This window comes from Empidonax traillii, unplaced genomic scaffold, assembly GCF_003031625.1.
Source record: "Empidonax traillii isolate 1590-97213 ecotype Southwest subspecies unplaced genomic scaffold, ASM303162v1 scaffold248:size1534464, whole genome shotgun sequence".
NCBI lineage: Eukaryota > Metazoa > Chordata > Aves > Passeriformes > Tyrannidae > Empidonax > Empidonax traillii.
In genome coordinates, this window is record NW_020955441.1 from 904,726 (window position 1) to 931,816 (window position 27,091).

At 41.1% G+C, this 27,091-nt stretch overlaps 1 protein-coding gene across 2 annotated transcripts in view; it reads left to right on the plus strand.

Annotated features, from left to right (window-relative positions):
* The window catches only part of FBN1 (fibrillin 1), a 149,131-nt gene that overhangs the window by 114,763 nt on the left and 7,277 nt on the right, over positions 1 to 27,091 (plus strand). The window contains exons 35-62 of one of the 2 annotated variants that reach the window (XM_027888942.1): positions 377 to 499; positions 1,043 to 1,165; positions 2,027 to 2,191; positions 2,581 to 2,649; positions 2,761 to 2,886; positions 3,157 to 3,279; positions 3,390 to 3,548; positions 4,098 to 4,169; positions 6,155 to 6,280; positions 7,352 to 7,474; positions 10,372 to 10,497; positions 11,269 to 11,385; positions 11,774 to 11,902; positions 12,170 to 12,289; positions 12,738 to 12,863; positions 14,809 to 14,958; positions 16,420 to 16,485; positions 17,189 to 17,305; positions 17,665 to 17,784; positions 19,407 to 19,529; positions 19,959 to 20,090; positions 20,704 to 20,829; positions 21,365 to 21,571; positions 22,137 to 22,262; positions 22,480 to 22,602; positions 23,512 to 23,628; positions 24,155 to 24,283; positions 25,098 to 25,217. In XM_027888942.1, the coding sequence (XP_027744743.1) occupies positions 377 to 499; positions 1,043 to 1,165; positions 2,027 to 2,191; positions 2,581 to 2,649; positions 2,761 to 2,886; positions 3,157 to 3,279; positions 3,390 to 3,548; positions 4,098 to 4,169; positions 6,155 to 6,280; positions 7,352 to 7,474; positions 10,372 to 10,497; positions 11,269 to 11,385; positions 11,774 to 11,902; positions 12,170 to 12,289; positions 12,738 to 12,863; positions 14,809 to 14,958; positions 16,420 to 16,485; positions 17,189 to 17,305; positions 17,665 to 17,784; positions 19,407 to 19,529; positions 19,959 to 20,090; positions 20,704 to 20,829; positions 21,365 to 21,571; positions 22,137 to 22,262; positions 22,480 to 22,602; positions 23,512 to 23,628; positions 24,155 to 24,283; positions 25,098 to 25,217 (3,483 nt within the window). Of the gene's footprint in view, positions 1 to 376; positions 500 to 1,042; positions 1,166 to 2,026; positions 2,192 to 2,580; positions 2,650 to 2,760; positions 2,887 to 3,156; positions 3,280 to 3,389; positions 3,549 to 4,097; positions 4,170 to 6,154; positions 6,281 to 7,351; positions 7,475 to 10,371; positions 10,498 to 11,268; positions 11,386 to 11,773; positions 11,903 to 12,169; positions 12,290 to 12,737; positions 12,864 to 14,808; positions 14,959 to 16,419; positions 16,486 to 17,188; positions 17,306 to 17,664; positions 17,785 to 19,406; positions 19,530 to 19,958; positions 20,091 to 20,703; positions 20,830 to 21,197; positions 21,262 to 21,364; positions 21,572 to 22,136; positions 22,263 to 22,479; positions 22,603 to 23,511; positions 23,629 to 24,154; positions 24,284 to 25,097; positions 25,218 to 27,091 lie in introns of those variants that run through there. The other variant, XM_027888943.1, reaches the window with a different exon arrangement.

A 27,091-nucleotide genomic window follows, 5' to 3' on the forward strand; every position in this document is an offset into this window, starting at 1 on the left:
TTCACCTTTGGACACAAGCTTTTCCCTTGCTGGTGTCCAACTTTCTGCAGATGGCTGCTGACTTAGAATAAGCTTCATTTTTTTTAAAGCATATCTTCTGCGATGTTTAATATTGCCACTTGTCAGATTAACCCACCAACAAGCAGGATTGTTTCTGGCATGGCTTCCAGAGATACTGGAAGGAACCTTTTTCCCCCAGAAAAGGTTATGGAGTAGGTTCCTTGGGCTCCAGCATGTTACTTTTTCTTGTCTTATACTGTATGCAGAAGTTGTTAGCTTCCAGATATCCGTGTTGCTGAACCTTTTTGCAGTTCTCTGTGTATGTTTTAAGAAGATGAGGAAACCTGATATTTTTCCCCTCCTGTTCCTTTATCAGATATTGATGAGTGCTCACTTCCTAACATCTGTGTCTATGGTACTTGTCATAACCTTCCGGGACTTTTCCGGTGCGAGTGTGAAGTGGGCTACGAGTTGGACAGAAGTGGTGGCAACTGCACAGGTAAAAGTGTTAAACAACTTGCTTTTTGGTTTTCTGTTAGTGTCATGGTCAGCTCCTTAGGAAATTCTTGTAGTAAGTTATACAGATCAAACTGGATATAGGAAAGTACAGACTTACCTATTGTATAACACACTTCTCTTTCCTGTTCTTTGTCAACCTGTGATATCCCCTTAAGAAAGGGAAAACAGATCAGAGAGAACCCCTCAGCAGAGATGTGTTGTGCCTTGTACAGTACTTCACAGTACTAGGTGGTCAGCTCTGACCTTGTCTTGTATTTTTCTGCTAAATATTTTTTTAGTACTTTATGTGAATCTTAGTTCATAGATTGATTTTTCAGGAAAAACAATTTTTTCTCCCCCCATAAAATGATGGATTCATCTCAGACCACTGTTCTTCTAAAAGGTGCCTTTATTTTTTAGAGCTTCCTAGAGATCAATGTCTCATAACTAACAGATTGTGATGGTCAGCATATGGTACCTGATATATCCATGACTTGCACTGTTCTTGAGTATTTGCTTACCACATGCTGTTATTTTCTCACAGATGTGAATGAATGTGCAGATCCTACAACCTGCATTAGTGGCACGTGTATCAATACTGCTGGTAGCTACACCTGTGAGTGCCCTCCTGATTTTGAGCTGAATCCCACCGGAGTTGGATGTGTTGGTAAGGGACCACTCCTTATGTTATTTACAGGGGAAGTTCCACAGAGGGACTGCAAGCCCAGCTGCTTAAGAATGAAGTCCCAGGTCATGGAAAAGGGCCTCAATTCCCATCCCACTGCCCCTGGCTTAGAAGCTGTAACAGGGCAGCAGGAGCATGTCCAGAGTTGATGCTGCAATGCCAGCAGTGCTCTGCTGCCAGAACCAACCCTTTGGGGCTTGTAAGAGCTGTCCACAATTTACAGCAGGCGTGAGACAATTTTAAATTTCAACAAACTTAAACCCTCATCCAGCTGGCCCCAAGATGGCAGGCGAATGAAGTTGTGGCATAAAGCCACCCATGCTCTTGGAGCATTGAGTGCAGCTTGGCTGGGTGCAGCTTCATGACCAACGGAAATACTCTTGTATTAGGCTCCAACTGCTTAGTAATGCTCTCAGATTTTTTTGGTTTTGTTTGTTTAAGAGGGTGTAGGGATGCTTCTCAAATTCAAATGTATTTGAAATTCCTGACACTTAGTAGATGCTTTCATGCTTGTTAACCTCGAGGAGAAAGCAGTGGGTTTCTGAAACTGGAAGGATGTACAAATGTGGGGGAAAATGTGAATGAAAATGAGAAAAGGCCTGGCTGAATTACCCTTAGTCATGATGAGTAAATTCCCTACTTTGTGAGAAGTCCAACAAAGCTGAGGGGCACCATGAACCTCCCTAAGGGGGAAATGATGGACCTCCCTGGGCAACATGACTTGCTTGCTTTGGCAGTCCTGCAAGAACTGAGAGCCACCTGTAGGTACCCCTTATCCTAAGATGATGTGTTGTGTTTTGCTCTCTCGTGAAATGTGTTTGTCATTATGTGCATTGTGACTAGATACACGATCTGGCAACTGTTACCTGGACATTAAAACTCGTGGAGATAACGGTGGCACCTTCTGCAGCAACGAGATTGGAGTGGGTGTCTCCAAGGCCTCCTGTTGCTGCTCCCTGGGCAAGGCTTGGGGAGTTCCCTGTGAACATTGCCCAGCTGTGAACACAAGTAAGTCTGTATTTCCTGGGTTTAACATTGCAATGTCTTAGCTGGATTTTTATCTAATTTAGCCAGGTAACTCAAATACATCAAATGATGTCATCATTTACTGTGTATGTGCAGGGGTCAGGAGTTAACCTAAAACTTTACTAGTCTTTCAAAAAGATTCCTTAGTTAGAATATTATAATCATTCTGAGCAAGTTTGGTGTTACAGAAAAACCTACATTATGAAATAGAATAGCAGTTGATGTTACAGAGTAAAACCTAATAATGCCTATATCTGGTTATTTTGTAACTTTACATTTAAACAACCTGTAATAATTGGATCCATTTTCAAAAGTAGTTGTGCTGAAAATGTTTCTACTGTTGTATGCTCATAAATCTATTTTGGTTTCAGCTGAGTATAAGGTTCTTTGCCCTGGAGGGGAAGGATTCCGACCAAACCCAATTACAGTTATATTAGAAGGTAATGTTTACATTTTCCTATATTTACATGTCTCAAATTATGAAACTCTTTAGTGAGGGCTGTTTTCCATGGAAAAGCAATAATGAAATGTTTATGGGTTTGTTTGGACAGATATTGATGAATGTCAAGAGCTGCCTGGACTTTGCCAAGGAGGAAAATGCATTAATACATTTGGTAGCTTCCAGTGTCAGTGTCCATCAGGGTACTATTTGAATGAAGAGACTCGAGTGTGTGATGGTACGTAGCCCTCACTTAACTAGTCTTCTGTTTTATTCTTTGAAAATGATGGCAGATCAATGTGCAGAGAACTAATCCATCCTTGAAAAGGAGCATAACCAGACAAAGCAGTTTAAGCCATAAGGGTGGGAAAACTGGACAAGTTCAAGTCTTGCACTGAAAGAGTGAAAATTCCATCTTGACCAAGTGTTACTGACACGTTTTCATTCTCAGAAGCACAACCACAAAGCTTCTGTGGCCACTCACTCACTGCCTTTTGTTCTCTCCTAGACGTGAATGAGTGTGATACACCTGGCATTTGTGGACCTGGAACATGTTACAATACTGTTGGGAACTACACCTGCATCTGTCCTCCTGATTACATGCAAGTCAATGGAGGAAACAACTGCATGGGTATGTGTTGGGGGTTCTTTAAAGCTTTGTCTTAGTGCTTTGGGCCAGGTAGATCATCTTCCCTAAGAGCTGCCTACTGCATCAGCCTGGGGTTTTCTTCCTTTTCACAGATATGAGAAGAAGTCTGTGTTACAGAAATTACTATCCTGACAATCAAACCTGTGATGGTGAGCTGCTCTTCAATATGACCAAGAAAATGTGCTGCTGTTCCTACAACATTGGGCGTGCGTGGAATAAGCCTTGTGAGCAGTGTCCTATCCCGAGCACAGGTAGGTTTTTGTATTGGAGAGCTATCTGAAAGCCTTGGTCACATCATAATTACTATTAGTGAGTGTAGTGTTGTTAGAGATGCTATGTCTTTTTCTGCTCTTGTGTGTCTAAAGTGAAGGGATTAGTTATTTTTTTATCCTGGGGATGATCAGCCCTGGTCACAATGAAGGCACACGTGGAGAGGTTTGTGTTTGTGCTGCTGGGCTGGGCCACCTTTGTGCCAGTTTCACTGTATTGGAGACTTCCTGCTCTGTATTGGCTAGACTTGTGTGCAAACACTGTAAGGCACAGAGATAGGCATACACAAAGAGAAATCAGCATTTGATTCCAATCCCTCGATATTTTTTTTATTTGCTGATTTCAATGGCCTTTGAATAAGAACCCATATGCAAACTAAACACCTGACATGGTGAGTTTGGGAAAGGAGCTGGCTACCTCTTTGTGCCCTGCAGGTGCTGAAAGAATTTTCTTGTGCAAAGAATATAATGAATTTTTGACTGTTGATTAATTCCAAATGCTTTAATCACTGCTTTGTTTTCCTGTTGCAGATGAATTCTCCACACTCTGTGGAAGTCAAAGGCCTGGCTTTTTCATTGACATTTATACAGGATTACCAGTTGGTGAGTTGTAATTTCTGTTTTAAATGAAATTCCATGCTACCTCTGCCCAGGAAAGAGGGGAGGTTTGTTTTCCCAGTTGTTTTTTTCGTGGGAGGAATAACAACTAAGCAGTGTAATGGAGTTCAAGCCTCTGTTAAGTCCCAGCCTGCAAACTTTCTGCCTGGCTACTCCTCACTGGCAGCAGGGATAGTTGCTGCTTCTAATCAAGGCAGCAGACAGCTCCAAAGAAACTGTAACCAGGCCTGTGCAGGGCACAGATACCGAGAATAAGAGGTCTGGGAGTAAGGCCAACCAGCATTTGTTTTAGAGGAATTGGGAGTCTTTCCTTCAAACTAAAGCAAGATTTAATCTGACATTTCACGCCAGTCCCCCTGTGTATTGGTTTGACACAAAAATCCTTTTTTCTGCTCGGCTGGAATATTTCTCACATATGTTATTGTGTGTTACATTTGAATCGCAAGTAACAAATTGCAACACAAAAAGAGGGAGAGAATGAGGAATCTAGGACAAGGAATTGAGTAAATCCCTAATGGGACTCCCTTTTGTTTTTATTCACACTAAAATGCAAATAAGAAGCAGATAATGTGCCCTGTAACAAACAGAGGCAGCATATAGGCAGTAATCAGATGCTTTAATATTAAGCTGTTGCTGCAATGCAGGGTTCAGCTAGTTAGGTGGAAATATTTCTAGTAAAGTGGGGAATGTAATTTTTAAAGAAGTTACAGAAATGTACAGTATTTATTATTTATGAGGTCATTTCTTGGAAGCAAAATTTCCCCTCCTAGGTGTTAGCATTAGCCCAAACTGTTGCTGAGTCTGCTCAAGCTAATTGGGCCATTCATCAGCATCAGCAGGGAGGCCTTGGATGGTGCTGACATTCACAGGTAAAAGCTGCATCTGCAGTGCTGCCATGTGTGTAGGAGTTTTGCAGTCTGCTCTGTCTGCCCTGCCACAGCTGTGCCACAGTGCTCTGTGGACCCTGTAATATTTGCTTACAATCCTTACATGATGTTGCTCTACTGTTTGAATTAAAGTTCTAGATCATTGCTCCAGGTGGTTGTTTCAGAGACAGAAGTAGTTCTGGTTTTATTCATCCCTTATATCAGAGGGCTCAGAATTACAGGATGTAATGTAGAAAATGAAGGGTTGGATCCAGCAGCAACATTTAAAAAAAAACCCAAACCAAAACACAACAACATTATCTGATAGAAACTCCTGTTAGCTGATAATTTCCCACTGTATTCTGTGTCTGTGTACCTCAGTGCATGTGTTTACTAAAGACAGAGGCTTTGGAGGAGTCTCTGAACTCTCTCATCTTGTGAGAATATTAAGATGTGTAAGGGCCCAATAGGCAAGACATGTAATTGCAATAGCAGCTGGGTTTTTTTTCTGCCAAAATCAGTTACTTAACCTGGGTGTATGTAGAGCACTGGCAAGCCCCAGCTGCCTGGGTTAATCAATCTAATTAATAACGTGTTGGCAGCACTTCAGATGTTACCTGGCATTGGCACTTTCAAATTGTTACATAAACCCACAGAAGTCTTTTCAGATTAACAAGGGTAAAACAGTGCAAAACTAGTTCTGACAAGTGTTTGCATTCAGTCTTTCTCTCCTGTATTAAACCAAAGACAGTTGCATTCTCCCTGTTTGGCTCTTCCCAATAACTTCACTGCAACACTTGGGAAGATGAGGAGGTTCATCAGGGCTGTGGATGGGAGACACGAGGAAGGACATGTGATACCCTCTGCATCACTATGTGGCAGGATATACCTTTAGCACAGTGAGGAGTCAGAACCTTGAAGAAGCAGGAAATTCCTACATTTCTGCAGTTTGGAATCAGTCACTGTCTTGCAGTTGGGAAAATTCTGATGCTCGGGTTATACATTTAATAATTCCCTTAAGGATAAATGCTTAAGGACATATTCTGTAGCAGAATATTCCATGAAGTGCTCTTTACAAGTATTTTAAACCAATTATTCTTGCAGATATTGATGAATGCAGAGAGATTCCTGGAGTGTGTGAAAATGGGATCTGTATAAACATGGTTGGCAGTTTCCGGTGCGAGTGTCCCGTGGGATTCTTCTACAACGACAAGCTGCTGATCTGCGAAGGTGAAGGGCTGTTCTCCTGCAGAGAAATGGGGTTTCACCAGCTGGCAGTTCAGACACCCCCACATCTGAGACACTTGCAAGTCATCCTTAATGAGGGGAGAATATCACTCTCAGTGTAATAAGTCTGTGTTAATTCAGGCATTTTGAATTCTATTGCATAGAAAATACCAGATTTTCCATCACATATCTAAGGCCTTGAAGGCACATGAGTCAGCAGTCATGGGAAAAAACGTTGTTTTTCACGTTTGACAGTAAAACCAAGAAAAAATTAGTAGTCTTGAGTCAGATCATGAGCATAATCGTTTTAATTCCAAAATTTTTTTTTCTAGTGCAACAAAAATTTGTTTTACAAAATATGAACACATGATAATTTTTTTCCCAGTTTAAACATTTCCTAACATTGTATTAGTCAGTTTAGTGAAGGAACTGAAAATAGCAGCAGGAATTGCTGTCATTCTCTGGTGTGGGTTGTGACTGGGTGCTGCAAGCAAGGCATCGAGAGCTTTGAGTGAAGCCTCTTGTGTGAGCTGCTTCTAATTGAAATCCAGAGACATTTCTGGGGAGATAAAGTTCTCTTGTTGCAGCAGCTTAAGTAAGGAAAATCCATTAAAATTTTTCTTGCCTAAAATTTTGTGGTGGTGTTTATGTTGAAAGCTTCTAATATCGAGCAGGGATCTTGATGCTCTCTTATGCTCAAGGGAGATGCTCACAGTCTCCAGCAGAGATCTGTGCATACACAGCAGCTCACTTATTCTGAGTCAGTCTTAGGACTGAAATTCAATTCACCCATGTGACATGTTGCAACAAGCCTTTCATGGGCCCTCTGACTCCACAGAAAACTATGACATAAATTCTCAAAATAGGAATGAATATTTACAAGTGAAACATGGGTTTGGGATAATTTCAGGGAGATACCTAAATGTGCCCGAATATCAACTTTCATCTATTTATTAACTTTTTCAGAATTAGAAAGAAATTCCTTGGTAATCTTTATAGTAAGAAAATACAGGTTTTGACGTCTTTCTAGTGCCAGCCGCTGTAAATATCAAATTCCTTTTTTTGCATTGACAGATATTGATGAATGCCAGAATGGACCAGTTTGTCAGCAAAATGCAGAGTGTGTCAACACAGCTGGCAGCTACCGCTGTGACTGCAAACCTGGCTACAGGTTCACCTCCACGGGGCGCTGCATGGGTGAGTTCTGCTGCCTTGGTCGAGTCAGGGTCTGCAAAAAGGCGTAGGTTTGAAAAGCCTGACAAAAGCATGTCTCCTTCTCAGAAAGATGCTATACCAGGAGACGATTAGAGCTCCAAGAACCCTTCTCTTAAAGCCTTTTAGGGCATCCTGTAAACATTCTGGTAATTTCAGGCCCATCCCACAGATGCAGAAATGGGAGTTAAAAACCTAAGTAGATGTTTGTCTTTCACTTAATCACACCAACTGCAAGCATTTTTCTTTAGCCCTTGTTATGTTTAGGGAGGGAAGACCAATTGATTCACTATCTTTTGGCTATTTTCTGATTTTCATTATAATTTGCTACATGTGTTTTAGCAATTTATTTTCCACTTGTACTTTTACAAATAACTCACTGCTTGCTGGTGTCTCTACTGATAAGGTAGACTTATCTGCTGACCTGAATGCAATAACTAACTTAAAAAGCTTATTGTTAAACTTCCCAACTTTGATATGGATTTAAATGGGTCACTGAACATTGTTTTTACTCACTGAGTGGGACTGCAGTTTTCTAATCTATTTGCTTTTTCTTATAATATCATAGTCCAGTGAGGCATTCACGTTATCTTGCTTACCTGAAGATTTTAAACACTGCTGTGAGCCAAGCTGCCACAAATATTATATGCTATTATATACATTTCTGAACAAAATAAGAATTACAACAGAAACTGGTAACCTTTTCCTTCAGTTTTTGCTTCTGAGTACTGAAGTTTTAGGAAGTGCACTTTTCCCTGCAGCGCAGTTTGTCATTGTTTCATTTGACTCTCGAGGGAAAAGGGTGTAGGGGAAATCAGAACTCTACTATGAGAACTAAAGCCTTGCTTTGTTAAGCTATGCAGTGGCACATGTAAATATTCAATATGTTCTTAATGCAATTGTTGTTGTTATGGGTTCGTTACAGCAGTACAGGAAGAGCCAGGGGAGGTTCTGATATGGGTTACAATGCTAAAGATGAATTGGCACAAACAGTAATACTTCCCTGTATTTTGCTCTTATTTTATATTTGATCAAAATAAAGTTACACAATTAGAGTCGAAATAGAAGTGGCTGATAATGTACGTGATCCAGCAAAGGAAGGAAATTCCCAACCACTCTGCTGGGAGCACCTTGCAATATTGGATCAGTTCTTTCCACCAGTACTGGATGGAAAATGATCCCACCCCAGTAGTTTATGTGTTATTGAGTCAAACCTGTTGTATCAGTCACTAGTACTATGGTACATTTATCTTACCTTCCAAATAGCATTCCTCTGGTGCTATCTATTGGGGTAAAATAAATAATTTCTCACATGAATTAATTTTTGTCACTTAGGACATTTCTGCCTTCTGATTTTTTAAGAATGTGCAATATTCTCTGTTTAGTCCAAAAGAAGTGACTTCAATTCACTGTTCATTTGCCCACAGAGCACCAAAGAGTCATAGCTTTTCTTCTCTCTTTTCTCCACTGACCTGTGAAGATTAGGAGTTCCTAAGACATGTTATCCAGCATTGGTTTCCTGAGTGCCTCTTTTAGACTCTAATTAGCAGGGGTATCATTGATTGTGTTGGAAGAGCTTGGTCATCAGTGAACACCCATCCAGAGTTACTCATGGCCCCATGTGCTGTACAGAAAGCTGGGGATGGGAGCTATCAGAATTGTCCCTGTGCCAAGCAGAGAGCAGAGAAGAGGCAGTAGAGGCGGGAAAACAAGATTTAGTACATGAAGTTCTTTGCAATTAGGAACAACTTGACTCTTACTTTTGCAACCACCCGGGGATAGTTTGGTAAGAAACTGCATCTGCTTGGCTTAGATTGCATATAAAAGAAAATTACTGAACTCTAGAGTCTAATCAACTGTAATACAGGCTTATGGCAGCACCTCAGCTCTCATAGTTTGGAGCCACAGCAGACGGAACCCAAGGAAGCACATTGAATCAAACCAGCTCTTGTTGGTGTTGAGATCCACAGAAACACCTCATTGGATTCATGCTTCTGGAATGTCAAGGAAAAAGCTGTGCTGGAGAGCAAACATTTTGTTTGTTAACATTTTGTTTCATTTACTGTCGATAGAACGCTGGGTTCTGCCTGAAAGCCTTTTTAAGTAGAGTAGCAGGAAGCAGTTGGCTGTTGAACAAGTGTAACAAGTGCCCTGCAAGACAGCAATCACAGACTGTCAGGAGAGCTTTCCCCCTCTCTGCAGAATTCTACAAAACATTTTCTGACTCCAGATAGCAGTAACTCTTCTTGCTGTTTGAGCTCTGTCCAGTTCAGAGGATCATCACCTTGCATGGTTGCTGTAACACACGTGTAAATGTGTACACGATTTATCTCTGCATGGTCAGTAGGTAAATTTACAGTGCCTTTTATCTCTCTGTTAGCTTAGTGAGAAAAGTGGGGGATTCATCTCCCCCTCTGTTCTTTATGATTTCCTTTAGTTAATGAAGCAATTTGTACTACAATCAAATGTAGCTAAAAGCAAGTAGCTGCTTTCGTGAGAAGAATACAAACTGTGGTTCATATGCATCTTTCATTTTTGCTGCAGCCAATGTAGAGTCCTCAGACTCAGACCCTTTACAGTTTTGTTCAGTAATTCTACTTTTCAAAGCCATGGCAATATGCTTTCCTTCCAGCAAGGATTTGTGTTTGGTAAATATAATTTTTACGCTAAATTTTTTTCAGCTCCACAAATATTGCAAAAGATAATTTACATGTAAATAGCCCCTTTTCTGAGATTTAGTTAGTAATGGTTTTGTCATTAGAAATTAAAAATACTATTTTAAATAGGACTGTGCTCTGGATACTGTCTTGGTTGCTGCTAATGCATCTTTCCAGCCTTGTAGTTTGGAGGCCTTAACTTTCACTGCATCTGTTTGTTCTCAGATCGGAATGAATGCCAAGAAATTCCCAATATCTGCAGCCACGGGCAGTGTATTGACACTGTTGGAAGCTTCTACTGCATTTGTCACAACGGATTCAAGACCAATGATGACAGAACAATGTGTATAGGCAAGTATATCAAATTAGGCTTCTATTAAGATAGTTACCAAGTCTATCCTCTCTGTAATAAGGAGTTACATTACAATAACTGAGATTGTGAGCCATTTACTGCCAGACAAAGGTGCAAAACCACTGTAACTGGCCATTGGGGGTGATAAGAAACTAATAATGGATGAAAGATATCTCATTAAAGTAGAGTTAACCTTTAAAATTGCATATCCTGTCAGTAAACTGCTAATGCTTTCATTTTTGAGGAAAATATTTCATTCTTAGAGTTTTCTGGAGCATCTTGTCTCATTTATTGCTTTAGGTAAGGAATTTAATAGATTAATTTTGCAATGCAGCAGTTGTGCAAGCTACTTGTTCATAGAGTAGATGAAGGGTAAATTTATTGCCAGAAAAGTGCCCTTCTTAGAAAGAGTCATCTTCATAAAAAAGGAAATTTCGTAGTTAACCCCTTCACAGCTGTTAGTCATCTGTTGTCTGAGCAAGCTGAGATTTCAAAATGCTTATGATTAAAGATAGCTTAGACTTCCTTTTGGAAGGGTGATACAGGAACCACAGTGAGATAAATGATTGTTGACCCTTGATTATTTTTGTAGATGTTAATATCAAGTGTGTAAATCCACGTAAAACTCTTCCTTTTGGGAGGTACAACAATCTTTTTTCCTTCTGTTCACACGATTGACGGTGGATTTCTCTTTCCTGCCAAATAGCTACAGACTTTCCTTTCCCCATCAGTGATTAAAATACTCACTGCTTGTTTTTCCTCCTTTGTAGATATTAATGAGTGTGAGAGAGATGCCTGTGGCAATGGGACCTGCAGAAACACCATTGGCTCCTTCAACTGCCGCTGCAATTTGGGGTTCATCCTCTCCCACAACAATGACTGCATAGGTGAGGAGTGCTGAGAGCAGGCACATGTTCCTAAGACTTTCTACTCCTAATAAAAGTACATAAGTACCATCTTCTCTCTTGCATGATCTACATCATTAAAGACAAACCCAAATTTCTTCAGTCTCAAAAGGCCTCTTTGATTATGCTCTCACTTTTCTAGAGCCGCTCAAATGTTGGTGTGTGATATTGGGCCATTTGGTTTTCTACTCCTGCTTTGACACTTTCATAACATAGACCAGTAGTGGTATTTTCCCCTCACTTTCTTTTGAAACAGGGGATTCTCTGTGTTATCAGTCACTCTGTCAATATAGTGAAAACAGAAATCTCACCTACCCAATTTCACTTGTTGCTGCTGTTTCTTACGTACCTTTCAATGTTATTTTTTTAGACGTGGACGAGTGTGCAAGTGGAAATGGAATGCTCTGCAGGAACGGTCAGTGTGTGAACACCATCGGGTCCTTCCAGTGTCTCTGCAATGATGGCTATGAGGTGGCTCTGGATGGAAGGACTTGTGTTGGTGAGTGCTTTCTTTTAGGGGAAAAAAAACGTGCAGCCAAGCTTGAGGAGATATGCTTAGTAAAACAGTAGGTCAGAGAGAACTGTCACACTTGTCATCATTGTACCAAGCAGAGGAAAGGAATGACAAGAGGATGAGAAGAGGAATTCTCTGCTGCTCCTAAAAAGTTCCACCTTCAGTTTGGTGGAAGCAAAGTTAAAGCAGCCTCAGCCAGAAATTTGAGATAACAGCAATTATCTCAAATAGATTGTCTTTCTTTTCTTTTAGATGTCAATGAGTGTGCACTGGATCCTGGAAAATGTGCACCAGGCACGTGTCAGAACTTGGATGGCTCATTCAGATGTATCTGTCCTCCTGGATATATCCTGCAGAATGACAAATGTGAAGGTGTGTACAGAACAGTCCCTCTTCTGTCCCTCTCCTGGCTGCTCACAGTTGTTACCAGTTTCCCCTGCATCTAAACACAAGCAATGTTTAGTCTTTTGTGGCAGTGTACAGTTCTGAACTGTAGCCACTTGTAAGTTCCTCACTTCCCGTAAGAAGTATCACCAACATTTATTTGAACCAGAACTACCTGATCTGAACCCAAGAGAAATGTAATTCCAGGCTATTTGCTGGATGATACATTGCTGAAGTTTGCCCGCTGCATGCAGATGTGAAAACTAACCCTGGATTTTGCACCTGGATTTCTGGTTCCTCTTTCTGTCTCTTTTTGTTTGGCCTTTTTGTTTGTCAAATCTGATAGATGTCAGTGATGATTTAAGGTTGCATTTCATGTAGTACAGCTGCCAGTGTAAATATTTTTATTTCTCATCTCTAATTACTCTTCTTCCAGACATTGATGAGTGTGTGGAACAGCCAGAAATTTGTGCCCTGGGCACATGCAGCAACACTCCAGGCAGTTTCAAATGTCTGTGTCCAGAAGGCTTTGTATTGTCTTCCACAGGAAGGCGATGCCAAGGTAAGTTTTCTGGCATTTCAGAATTTGTTTGCTGCTTCAGAAAAGCCTTATTAGCGGGCTGTTTTTAATATAGCAAGGAGACTCTGGACTCAAACAGTGTTTTTCATAGGGAAAACATGATAATTCTGTAGCTGGGGCCAGGTTCTGTCTTGCCCTGACATCTGTTTGTCGTTAAAACAGAACATTGCAATAAAAAGGGGCGAAGATAATGTTCGATGCATCAGGTTAAGTGAGGAAATTATGTTGCCCTGCAGTCCTTTTTTGCACCCCTGGAAGAAATGCTGAGGCTACTTGGCCTCTGTATGGACAGTAACATGACACAGAAATAGAGCATGAACACGAGCAGTAGCCCAAGGGCAGCATTTCCAGTTACAGGGCTGTCCTTAGCACTTACCATATTCACCGTAACACTTGTTATGTGCTGTTCCTCTCCACAAATGTGTGGGTGGAAAAAAGATTGTTGGAAAAAATTTGCAAACGATGTTGTGAGGACAATAAGCACCCATCTACTTAAAAAAGTCTGAAGTGTCTTTTGGCTTCCAGATTAGTGCACACACTGTTCAGAGCCTAAACATGGGCACTAAGACGAGCCAGATGGTAAAAGCTGAGCATCTAGTAATGAAAAGCCACAGGTTAGTTTATTTTGTGTATAAAGAACAGGCACGACAGATTAGGGAGTGTGTTACTTTAAAGGCTTTGAAAATTATTAAATAGATACAGCATTAAATGTCCTATACACAGTGTGCACAGTGGGAACCACTGATGAGTAAGACCTTTATAAGGACCTCTGTAGTTTTGCTTGGCACAGAACAGTGATGCTTGTTGACACCATAGCGAGTTCTTCACTTCACAGTGGGCTAAATGAAATTGTGGTTTTGGTAAAAATGAATCCAACCTGCAGTAAACATTCATCCAAGTCTCCAAACCACCATGCAGTTTGGCACAGTTACTGCAGTCAGCTTCAAGAAAGCAGCATGGATGTTTTAGCTGTGCTTATGTAGCTTGCATAAATGAAGTTTCTTCAGTCTGACAGTGTTATTTTCTTCAGGTAAGGAGAAAAAAAATCACAAAAAACCCAAAATCATAAAAAAACTGTAACCTAATCTTCCAACACAGGCCACTCTTTCACATATAATGTCAGAGGAAAATGCACGCTTGTGCGTGAACTTCAAGTGAGCGTCTCTTCATCTCCTGAAGCAGACTGGTTTTTCTCAAGTATCTCAGGCCAAACAAAGTTTTGTTCAAAACTTCCCATTACCTCGGACTTTAGTAAAACCTGGACATTGCCCACCACTGACGCAGCACCGGAAAACTGGAGGAGCAGCTGCTTCCATAAGTGCCCTGTTGCTGTCCCCCTGCCAGTGCAGGCAGCTGCCAGCTCTCTGCCTGCTGAATGTTTGTGGTCTGTGATCTCAGCTCTGCTCCAGCATCCTGGTTACCCAGGGCATCAAATACAGTGTTACTGGGGCACTTTGCTTTCTTTGTACCTCCAGGAAGAATGAGGAAGGAAAGCACCATTGCAAATTGCCTCTCGTTTTAACTACACAGTATTGTCATTGCAAGTTGATTCAAATGTCTTGACTCGAGTGACTCTTACTAGTAATAGAATATAAATAAATTGAGGCAATATTCAGTTTTTACAAAGAGGAGTGAGGATAAGAGGAGAGTACAGCTCTTCCATTTCTGCTGGACAAACGATAAACCCCCTTCCTTTTCCATGACTGAAGTAAGATACTACCCCATAGCTTTCCTTGGCTGAGGTAGAGACCTTCCCTCCTTCAGGTCTTCCACAGTCAGAGACAATAAGGCTCCCTGTTAATAGACTTAGATGGAAGTTGGGTGTTTTGGTGGGGGTTTCTCCTGTAATTTTGCAGTTAACACCTCTAAGTGAAAATTGTGCCAAAGTCACCCTAACTGCTTATAACAAGTTTTTTTCTCTGTGCAGATCTGAGAGTAAGTTACTGCTTTACCAAGTTTGAAGATGGAAAATGTTCTGTGCCGAAGTCCCGAAACCACTCCAAACAAGAGTGTTGCTGTGCCTTAAAGGGACAGGGATGGGGAGATCCCTGTGAGCTTTGCCCAGAGGAAGCAGATGGTGCGTTATTTGCCTTACTGTCATGATAGCTCTCAGAACTGAAAGGAGATTGGGATTCTTATAAGAAGGAGTTTTGAAAAATAATTCCCCAGAGATGTTTAACCTTAACAATTGTCCTTGCCGTCTGTAAAGTAGATGCCATTGCAGTCTCAAAAACATGTTCCTTGGATGGACAGTTCTTGAGTACATTCCTTGTTTGCTTGTAGACTTGTTACTGTGATGAGGTGCTGAGTATTTTACTGGGGAGGTGTCACACGCAGAAAGTGGAAAGCAGTGAGTAGGCCCTTGGTAGGCTGTGAGTGGCATTACCTGCAAGACACAAATGGAATTCATCTAATTGTAAATAGGTATAGCAAGATGTTCTATAAACATGAAATCTAATTTAAAAAAAAAAAAACAAAACACAAAACAAAACAAAAAAACAAAACAAAACAAAAAAAAAGAACCCAAACAAACAAAAAAAACCAAACCAAAACCCAAACAGTTAAATTAGATCCACGTCTGAATTTTGTTAAACTTTTTGCAAACTTATCAGTGTGAATGACTTGCAAAAATAGCGGAGAATGACAAAACACAGGCCTTGAGGAAGGAAAACCTCCCTGTACTGTTGCTAAAGAAACACTTTACTTTTGTTAGTATCCTTTATAAGACTGAGTAAGTCGGCATCAAGCAAGTCACCAGGCCTCTGTACCATCCTGGTGCAGTTTGCTGAATGGGCTTTAATTCGTGCTGACAAATGCGGTTTAACAGCTTTACTGGTTTCAGCAATACATGATGGCAGTTCATTTCATTAATAAGTCATGGAGATGTTTTGCAGACAATCCTCACAAAAGCCAAGGGTAGAAAAGAGAATTAGATGTGCCAGTTGCAATATTCCTCCTAGGCCTGTTGCCTGTGCGTGTTTCATTCTGCTGACGTGGATCACATGAACCAAAGCCGGTTGGAAAAGCACAGTATATGGCGCAGCATTTTCTTGAAGTGTCAGCACATGCATTTTTCAGTATATTTTGCACAGTCCAAACTCTTCTCAAAGGATCAAGGCCCTTTCTCTTGTCTTTTCAAAAAGAAATAGCTTTAAGATAGCTGAGTCTGGATTAAATTGTTTTCTTCAGAAAATGTAGGAAATCTTTCATTCACAACAAAACAGAATGCAGTCACTGGTATTGATACTTCTAAAATAGAAATACCGCATTACTTTGCTCCTTAAGGAAGTTAAATGATGCTAATTATTCACAGAATTTTACACATATGCACACAGGAAATCAGATGAAATGTAAAATGACCATATAATTTTTGCATGAATATAAAATTAGAAATTTATATATTTACATACTTTATTTCTGGGCCTGGCCATGAGGAGGATGAACTGGTAGCAGTGGTTACATGTGCAGCTCATGCGTGATGCTGATTGCCAAGACAGAATTTAACATATGGTTTGATTTTTATGGATTTTTTTTACAGAGGCATTCAGACAGATTTGTCCTTTTGGAATTGGCATCCTTGTTGGACCTGGGGATGCAAGACTGGGTAAGTACCTGAACCTCACAATGCTGTTGTTGCATCAGTGTGCCATTTTCTACCCGTAAGCCATTCTCCCTTTCAACTGAGAGTAACACCTTTGCAACAATTTCCAAAAGCCATGAATTGTGGAAACTTCTATACTTCTTTTTTTTTCCTCTCAATTTTTCCTACCAATTTCAAATTCAAGCTTGAATATCTCATATATCAGAAATTAAACTTCTTTCAGAGGTAGGAAACCTATGTAGGACCTAGAGGATGGATCATGTAGGATACTTGTCTTTTCTTATACAATATATGTAGCCTGTTTACAGTAAATGGTTTTAATCCTCCAGAAGTGCAAACCACAGTTTCCCAGATCCCTTCAGTACATTCTGTTCTCTCCCAAGACAAACAGCACTTCAGCCTTATTGGCAAAAGTTTGCATTTAAGGAGCTCTAGATGACTACTGCTTTTCATATCTGCTGCTCTCCCTATAGCCCCAGTTAGAGAGGTTTATATCTGACATTTAGAATCAGTTTCTTTTCTGTATCATGAAAGCTGGCCTGCGAAACAAATTCTGTGCCCTCATCCTAAGGTATCAGAATTCAAATATTAGTGTTTTTTGTGGTCTCAGGAATATTTCTTGCTAGAACAACACTTGTTCTTTGAGAGAAGTTAAAAGCACGTGAAGTCAGTTGCACTTACTGTGTTGTTTGTATTTCTGATTAAGATGTGGATGAGTGCCTTGATCCAGATAACTGTAAATTTGGGCAGTGTATCAACACGGATGGGTCCTTCCGCTGTGAATGTCCGTATGGTTACATCCTACAGGGAGCAGAATGTGTGGGTAAGTAGAGCTGTTTCATCTTCCCCTTTAAAGGTTTTCCTGAATTGCTAAGTATGGCATTAAGGTGCAGTGGGGTTGTTTTATTCTAATGTTGTGGAGTCTCTATCCCTACTGGTGCTTAAAACCTGCCAGGGCAGGCCCTGAGCAATCTGCTCCAAGTTGGTCCTGCTCTGGCTGAGTGTTTGGCCCAAATAACCTGTAGCAATCCCAAATTATGCTGATAGTTGTGATTCTAATTCAGTAACTTCAGCGAGTCCTTGGATTTTTTTATTTTTCTGCTTGTACATCAACAACATAGATTTTACACCTTTTTGGTTGAGTAAAACTACGTATTCTTGTCTTGACCTAACTGCTTGCAGATACTGATGAATGTGCTGTTGGAAACCCGTGTGGAAATGGAACCTGCAGGAATGTGGTGGGAGGTTTTGAATGCACCTGTGTTGAGGGATTTGAGCCTGGGCCGATGATGACCTGTGAAGGTGAGACTCCCATGTGTTAAGGACTGTTGTTGGTGTGTGCTGAAACAGTTCCCTAATTTTGAAAACAATTGAGGAGGGTAAAGCAGCTTTGAAACTAAAATATGGACATTTGGAATAATGCACCTTTATCTGAACCAGAAAAATGGGCTTCTCCTTCCTGAATCCACCGTGAACTGGAGTATGTTTTTCTAACTGGAGGTTGGGCTTTTAGTGGTGTCTACTCAGGGGCTGCCCACAGAGGAGCATGTTGGGGTGCTGTCTCTCCAGAACACTTCCCAGAAGGGCTGTGTACTCTGTGTGTGGGTTTTGCCTTCCTCCTTGAGCAAAGAGACTCCCTGTGAGTGATGAAAATAGGACGTGGGCTGCCTGAGTTTGTTAGGGAAGAAACGAGGAACAAAACAGAAAATACGAATACAATCAGACAATTACCATGGTACCCCCAGGCTGAGTATTTCCATATTGCTTTGGTATCTCCTTTCAAAAATTAAATTTGAAAATGCACAAAGAAAAGAGAAGTAAGGAAGATCAGAGTTATAGAAGGGACAGTCAGAAAATCAGAATTTTTCAGTGTGGAAAATGTGGTTGAAGAGATATATGATTTAAATTTATGAAGCCACAAGTGGTAAAGATACCAAAAATAGAGGGAACATGTTAGACAAACCAAAGCAAACATTTTTATATGCATGGTACGTACCTAAGCTGTGGAACTCTTTGCTGCAGAATATTAGTGAGGCCACAAGTATAAATTGACCTAGAAAGAAATAATACAAATTTGCGTGGGAATCCATCAATGGAAATTAAGCTTGATAGTTTGGTTGTGGCTTTTGGCTGTCGAAGTCCTTAAACTGAGGGGCTGCATCAGGGGAAAGATCTCTGTGTACATGATACGAGGTTTTTTAATATTCATCTCCTCCTGTTAAACCAGAGAGAGGAGAATATCCTAGGACATTCTGACACTCTCTTCTGACCTGACACAGCTGTTCTTAAATTATCTGCCACAATCTATTTTTTTGCAAGCCTGTTCAAAAGAATGCTTCTATTTTTGCATCAAATTGCATTAGCTTTATATACAGTTAGAGCTTCATTCACTTCTCAGTGGAATTTGGGTGAAAGCTCAAATTGCAGAGGAGGAGTTAGCAGAGTGCATAAACATCACTATGTAGCAGTACTTACTTAAGTAGTCCAGACCATATGTAAATGCACTTCAAAATAATGTTTCTAGTAAGGATATTGTTTTATGGAATTTAGTTTATGAAATAGCTGAACTAGTGAATGTAGAATTTAAAAAATAACCAATCATAAAAGCTGAACCTCGATGTGGAAAAGATGCAGTTTTAACTGAGCCAGTATTTTGGCAGCATAGATCTGGAAATTATTTCCATTGGCTGCTCTCTGTTGAACATATTGAAACTTCAGGTAGCTGCACAAACATCCTTGTGTGTCTGGTGCCTGCTTCCTACAGAAATCCATGAGGAGAACTGTGGAGCCCCAGCTATTAAAATTTAGCCTTCAATAAACTGGGATCTGTGGTATTGCCCATCCCTAGAACCTGTGCACTCAAGTCTGCAGAGTTTTACACGAGTGTTTCACTTTCCCCACGGTCTTTGTTGCTCCAAATCCAGATGTCAACGAGTGCATCCAGAACCCTCTGCTCTGCGCCTTCCGCTGCGTGAACACTTTTGGATCCTACGAGTGCAAGTGCCCCGGGGGGTACGTCCTGCGAGAGGACGGCAGAATGTGCAGAGGTAAAGCTCCCACCAGACTCTCACAGTTAGGAGAGAATGATTTCAGGTTCCTGCAGGGGCAGGGCTCTGACTCACCGCACTATTGGGCCAGGGTTTTAATCCCAGGAAGTAACTGAGTCAGAAAGAGTTTGGGATGAAATTCTATGGTTTGCATTATGCACTTGATTGTGTTAGTCCTGTCCTGCCAGTAAACTTACACATCTGCCTAAGTGAGGTCATATCAGATGATGTGGTTTTGTCTTGCACTAAAAATGGGCGTTTGGGAGAAATCAATTTGCTCAAGGCTAGTGAGTTTTATGGTTAGTTTAGAACAATAAATGCATGCATAGGGTTGGTTTGATTACAACTGAGATTCCAAAGTCAGAATTTACTATTGTGAATTTCCAGGATCATCCCTCTATATAATGAAGTCTAAACCTTGTGTTTTAGATCAGAATGAGTGTGAAGAAGGAATTCATGACTGTGACTCAAAACAGATGGAGTGCAAAAACCTAATTGGCACCTATATGTGTATCTGTGGACCTGGTTATCAGCGCAGACCAGATGGGGAAGGCTGTATAGGTAAGTGACACTGAAGTGTTGAAACTCCTGAAACACACAGTTCCTCAGCAAAGCTACAAAGTTTGGATTGAACAAAGTGTTAAGCTACTCAGGGGAAGGATTTCACAACTACCTGTGTAATGGATCTACTGGTGCTGTTCACACTTCACTTTCCCGTTCAGGTGTGCACATGTGTGGGCAGTAAGCAGAAAATCTGGATGTGGGTGCCTTCACAATCAATTTATACTGCTGCTGCTGCACAACTCTGAGGGAAGAATGCAGAGATTTGGATCTGTTGCTGTAGGCTTGTTTAGCTCTGTTAGCAGGAATGAGAGTAGATCTGAATTGTTTTTTAACCATGGATGGCATTCAGAAATGCAGCTGTAGCTATGGAAAATTTTGAAAACCAGTGAGGAATATATTGCAGAGAAAATGTAGTAACAAAATATACAGTATTGGGAGCTAGGTGGTCATCTTTCCTCTGAAAATTGAATAAAAGAGACTTTTGAAATAAAAAAAAAAAATGGAGATTTAACCAGGCAGAATCCACAGCTCAAGAATTCTGTGAAACCTCTCTAACCTGCATTAATCTAGTAATGGACTTGATTTTTGTCATGTAATTTCAAAAAAATAGATGAGAATGAATGTCAGACCAAACCTGGGCTCTGTGAGAACGGCCGTTGTGTGAACACAGTGGGCAGTTACAGGTGCGAGTGCAACGAGGGATTCACCGTCAGCGACGCCCAGGACGAGTGCCTTGGTGAGTCCCACATTAACACCCCAATGAACTGTCACTTGGATAGCAGCAGTTGGAGCTGAAATTAAACTTATAAATGTACACTGAGAAAACAAACTCTCAAATTTACATGCCTCTGGGAAGGGGCCTGTGTATGTAGGTGCCCTCTTGCAAGTTCCTTCCCATCCTCACCATATTCCTGCTTCAGTCAGTTTGGTTGGGGTGACTTGCTGTGAAAACTGACTGTTCGGAACTGCTCTGACATTTCTACGGTCCTGATTTTCAGCCAGTCCTTTTTCTCTGGGTTCAAACAGAAACGTACATTTTTATAAGCATATTGTAATTTCTTCTCTTCCACCTTTTGCTGAATTTCCTGTCTTTGTTTCCCTTAGACGTCACATTCTCTTTCTCACTGCTGGCAGTTTTGCACTCTCAGTTCCACAGTCTCAGGGTGAAGTATGCCCTTTCTCTTATACTTCTGACTAAATTCCCAGTATCTCATGACCCTCCAGAGGTTGTCACCATTAGGATTCTCTGTGATGCACCATTTGTCTTCCAGACAACAGGGAAGGCTACTGCTTCACTGAAGTCTTACAAAGTATGTGTCAAATCGGATCAAGCAACAGGAACCCTGTCACCAAGTCTGAGTGCTGCTGTGACGGAGGCCGAGGCTGGGGGCAAAACTGTGAGGTCTGTCCCTTCCCGGGCACTGTGGCCTTCAAGAAGCTTTGCCCTCATGGCCGAGGATACACATCTAGTGGAGCAGGTACTGACTTTTCTATTAAATGCTCTCTTAGGCAATGCCAAATTAAATGATAAATTATGAAGTATTTGAACAATGGGAGGTCCTAAATGTTTGGGATGTCAGCTGAAATTTTCTGAGAGTTTTCGTGTTGAGAGAGTCCAGTCCTTTGGGAGGAGGGTGCACAGCCAAAGTCTTTGGATGATGAGGCATCCATCCCATCTTGGCAGATACTTACTTTGCATGCTGGTTGACTGACAGGCACTCAGATGGGAATTTGCACTCTCGCATTTGAGTGTGTTGCAGGTACACCTTAAGAGCTATTTGTGTACATGAAAGAAAAGTGATGTTTGATTTGTGGAGGCCAATAAATTATAAACTCCAGTTGTTTGCTTCCAATTATGGCTTGTTCATTGCATTTGGAAGCTAGATTCCCTATTTTTCCACTTAATCTTTCTCCATAATCTGTGCAGTATTTCATTATTTTATGTACAGTGTGGGTTTCTTTATGTCAGGGCACAAGAATCTGTTGGAGCTGTATAAAATCAGTTGTTTGTTCCATTGAGAACTAACCCTTTTTTAATTGCAGATATTGATGAGTGCAAGGTTATTCACGATGTTTGCCGCAACGGGGAATGCATCAATGAGAGGGGATCTTATCGCTGTCACTGCAACCTTGGCTATACTACAGATATAACTGGCACTCTCTGCATAGGTAGGTTTTTCATTATGGTGTTTGTATATGAAGATTATTACCAAGAGATGACTTGAAGAGGGAAATTGAAAGATTTTGTAGAATGAGAAAATAAAATGTCATTTGTTGGAGTGCTTTGGGGATTTTGATTTCCTTCTGATCTCTCCTGAACGTTTTGAAAAACATCATCACAAATCTTGGTTATCAGCACTGAGGTATCTGGTTTTGCTTCTTCTAGATCTGAATGAATGTAATGAGTCTCCAAAACCTTGCAATTTCATCTGCAAAAACACAGAGGGGAGCTACCAGTGTTCATGTCCCAAAGGATACATCCTGCAAGAAGATGGGAGAAGCTGCAAAGGTAAAAATCAAGAAAATTAATTGCAGAAGCTGTACTTCACAGGCAAAAATGAATGCCAGGACATTTAAATGATGCAAATCTCTCTCCTTGATTCAATGACTATTTCTACTGAAGACAGTGTGAGTGGTCTGCATAGGATGGAGCTGGTGTTTCACTTTAGATAATCTGGATGAACAGTAGATCCACAGGTATTTCTGCAGGTTGATGGCAGCTATCTTAAAAGGTTTTGTAGCCAATAGTGAATTTATATGATTGCTCTTATTTTTTAAGCATGTTGGTTTAAGCCATATTATTCAGTTATAAATGAATCATAATGGGTGCAAAGATGAGTATGGCTTGCAGTGCACTGTGCTCGGCATCAACAGAATTTTTACCTACTGCTTCTGCAGTGTGCTGGATGAGGCACAGCAGTGCAGGAGAGATTTGGAAATGTTCATTAGAACTTCATATATTTATTTATCTTGGTAACAAAGATCTGACTGAATCCACACAAGTTAGAGCAGCAATTCTTTACTTGGCAGGGAGAACAACAGTGAAATTTGTTGTTAGCATTTCCATATTTCTTTTGGAGTAATAGCGTGCTTCAGTGCAAGGCCACTTTCCAGTCTGCCAGATCTTCTTATGAAGTTGGTGACTTACCTAATAAATGTCTGCTTAGTCAATAAATAGTAACAGCAACTTTCAGACAGATGAGAGTGGTGTCCAGTTCAGCATTAGCATGGGCACTGGTGTAGCTCCAAAGTCCCATTCATTACATGTGAGGCTTCATGTGAGAAGAACTAGAAGCCAGCATGGAAAGTGAGAAGGAGATTCAAAAGGCTTTATTTGCTATGTTTATTTATTTGTAATCACTTCTTTCTGAGTCCAGGGAACATAAGTGAAAGATGTTTTCTTGTGTTTTTTTTCCAGATCTTGATGAATGTGCAACGAAGCAGCACAACTGCCAGTTCCTTTGTGTCAACACCATTGGGGGGTTCACCTGCAAATGTCCTCCTGGATTCACTCAGCACCATACAGCCTGCATTGGTAGGTGATGGGGGAAGGTTGACACAGATTTGGGATTTATTACTGACCCTTATTCCAGAAGCAAACTAGCAAGGAGGTAAAATCATCTTCCTGAGAAACCAAATGGAAAAACATGCCAGGTTCTGATTCCAGTCCACCCAGAGCAGAAGATGCAGAGAGGCCCCCCCTCCTACCTTCCCTTGCTTTCATAATTTATGCCTTTGAAATTTTGCCCTTGCAAGAACCAGACAGTATAAACACCAATTTGTAATTCTTGCCTTACCCTTTCTTTGAGCCAAAAAATAGTTCTATTTCTATTCTTGTAGTTCATTGAGATCACGTCAAGGCTTCTTGAAACAATAACCATGAAATACACGTCTGCAGTCATCCTTTAAACACATACCCACTGGGTCTGTGGAAATGTTAAACTGAACTGCTTCCTGCAAAACATACTCTCCTGCCACCACCCGTTCATCCTTAGCAGGGCTGAATGATCAGCTTCCCAGCAGCAACTGCAAACTAACACTGAGGCTTTGGCTTCCTCCAGATAACAATGAATGTGCCACTGAAATCAATCTCTGTGGGCCGAAGGGCATTTGCCAGAATACACCAGGAAGTTTTGTTTGTGAATGTCAACGTGGCTTCTCACTCGACCAAACTGGGCAGAGCTGTGAAGGTGGGTACAACACAGGCCTTCTCCTGCTTCCTTCGTCTCTCAGCCATACTGTCACCCAAGGAAGGGCCTGTGGAGTAAGCTTGTGTAGATTGAAGGGGAGGCATGTGTGGAAATTTAGCAACAAGGCAGTATTTCTCTCCGTGGGCCAGAACAGATGGATATATTGCAGGATGCTAAAGAGCTGGACAGATATTTTCTGAGGAGACGTCAATTTAGCCTGGAATGTTTTAGTTTAAGTGTTGTAAGTTCAGTGAACTTTTGCAGAATCCTTCACGGATTGCTGAGGGACTCACTAAGGACAGGAAGTTTTGCATCTCCAAGGCGACCTGCTAGAGAGAGAGTTCAAAGGCTGTAGGCTTATTCCTCTGGGTCCCTAGAGCCTTCTCCTGGGATACTTTGGTTTGTTTTGAAAAGAGATATCCTGGGATTCCTGGGTTGAATGCCTGGGTAAAAGCAAGGGTCTGTCTGCTGAGGAGCTGGGACCCTTAGAAAAGCATTGGAGGTACCACATACAAATGTCTTCCTTCTGTCTGCTCCATAGCAGAATGCAAAAACTTTGAAAATTGTGGGTGAATGTGGGCTTTCTGTGGTTTTCAGCCCTTTGTTACTTGCTCTGGAGCCACAAATCCAAACCTGAAAGGCCCGTAAGTGGTCTCCCAGCACTGACCAGGTTTTTGGAAGGTCCTGAAATATACCTATATATATATATATATATATGATAAATTAATAGATATGATTATTTGTAACATACTTTTCAAATATAGCATAATTTGAGCTTCTCTCCCAAAACTCAGAGTGTACCTCACTCTTTTAGATGTCGATGAATGTGATGGAAATCACCGGTGTCAGCATGGCTGCCAGAATATAATTGGAGGATACAGGTGTAGCTGCCCACAAGGATATCTCCAGCATTACCAGTGGAACCAATGTGTTGGCAAGTCACTTTTGTAAATTCATACATTAAAATGCATGTTACCTTTGTTAGCAGCAAGAAGTGAAGAGAAATGATGCAGTTTGCCTTCCCCCCCCCCCCCCCCCGATCAGATTTGGTAAGTGCCGCAGTTTCATTCCAAGTGTGCTCTCTTATGAAAGGCAAAGTAGATGTGAAAGCACCCAGTAACCTCTGCCCTGGTTTGACAAGTGTTTAAGCACAAAATTCTCCTTAAGGATGCTAGAAGTTGTATTGGTTTTGAGGGAACTTGTGTTACTTGAGTATTTTGTGGTCTAAACAAAGGAATTCATATTCAGCCATGCAACAGTCTCTGCTTAGACGTGGGTCCTGTCTAAGAGTGAATGGTGAATTGTACCTGACAGACTCAGAACTACAAGTTTGGACTGTTAAATTGTAAAATTCCACTTTTGGCCCAAAGCATCTAAAATTTTACTGAAATCCCACTTGATCTGTTCTTTTGCCATTCTTACAACACCTACTGGGTGTTGTAAAAGCTGCTGGGTTTAAGCCCTTTGTACAGAATGAACAATTTGTCATATTTGAGCAAAGCTGCTGCTGTCTGTCCAAAGATGCTTCCTTGCAGCTTTGTGATACAATTTACGAGTGCTTAGAAGACAATTCTGTTTAAAATGAACAAATTTCATACTAATTGCACTGGTGCATTGAAATGCCTGTTTCTTCCCTATCTAAACTTTGTTTCCAGTCCAAGTCTCTGAGCCCTCATAGATGGAGCTGCATGTGCAGAGAACTGATGCTGGTTTTGTCTTGAGCAGTCAGAACTGGGTCCTGTGCAGCAGTCATGGGAAGAGCCTCTATGTCAGCAGTGTAGTGTGCAGTATATTCAAACAAGAGAAACAGGAGTCATTATTCCTTTAGTGACAGTCATGTGCAGTTTTCATCACATTCAGTGTGAGCGAGTCTTTTGTGGGTACCCACAGATGTGCTTGATGACCTCTTTGAGAACAAAGGGCTGTATAACCCTCTTTGGCTTTCTTTGCTCTCAGAAACATAAAAATGCCTTTGCTTGTTATCACTGTGGCGCTCCAAGGAGGTCTCTGCTTTTGATTATTCTGACAGTTTATGCAGTCCTTGCTGTGATGTTTGTTTGCTTGTGCTGCAGCACTCCATGCCTATAACATACAGAGAACAACGAGGAAGCACAAACATATGGAGGTTTTGAACGTTAATTAAATTAGCAGAGTTTAGGGTTAAATTAGAGTTTAATCTGCAGGAGGATAAAAAAAAAACCCAACCAGCACTGTCACATCTGGCTGCTGAGGACACTGTGGAATCTGAAATAGTGCAGCGCTGAGTTTTGTGAAACGTCTTGGCTGTTTCTGAGTCTTCCCAAGTGTATTTCCAAACCAGGTGTATGCTGTTATTCCAGCTTTTGAGCTCATCGACTACTGTTTAGATTTATACAGGGAATACCAGTTTCAAAATGCATAAGCGCTGGTATTCCCCCACTGAAAGAAAGGCTTCAGCCTTGGCACTGAACATACTGGTCACCAGGGAGAATTATTCTCAAAGCCACGAGTGGGACAAGACTCAGCCAGCACTTCCACCTTCTTGGACATGGATGGGACAATCCAGGCAGAAACCCAAAGCTGCAGGGAAAGAGTTTTGGTTTCCTCTGTGCTCATGGCATCTCTCAGAGCACAGGAGAACAAGGCTGCTGCCTGACAGCACAGCTTGCACAGAGTCTGAGAGTCCCAGAACTGGTTTTTTTCTGTTTTGTTATTTTTTTCTGTATTTTTTCTTCCACCAATCACCCAAAATGCAAGAACTAATCTCACTAGTGTTCACACTCTTGCTGTGAAGTGAATGGGTCTTCTCTTGGTGCAGTAACTCTCTGT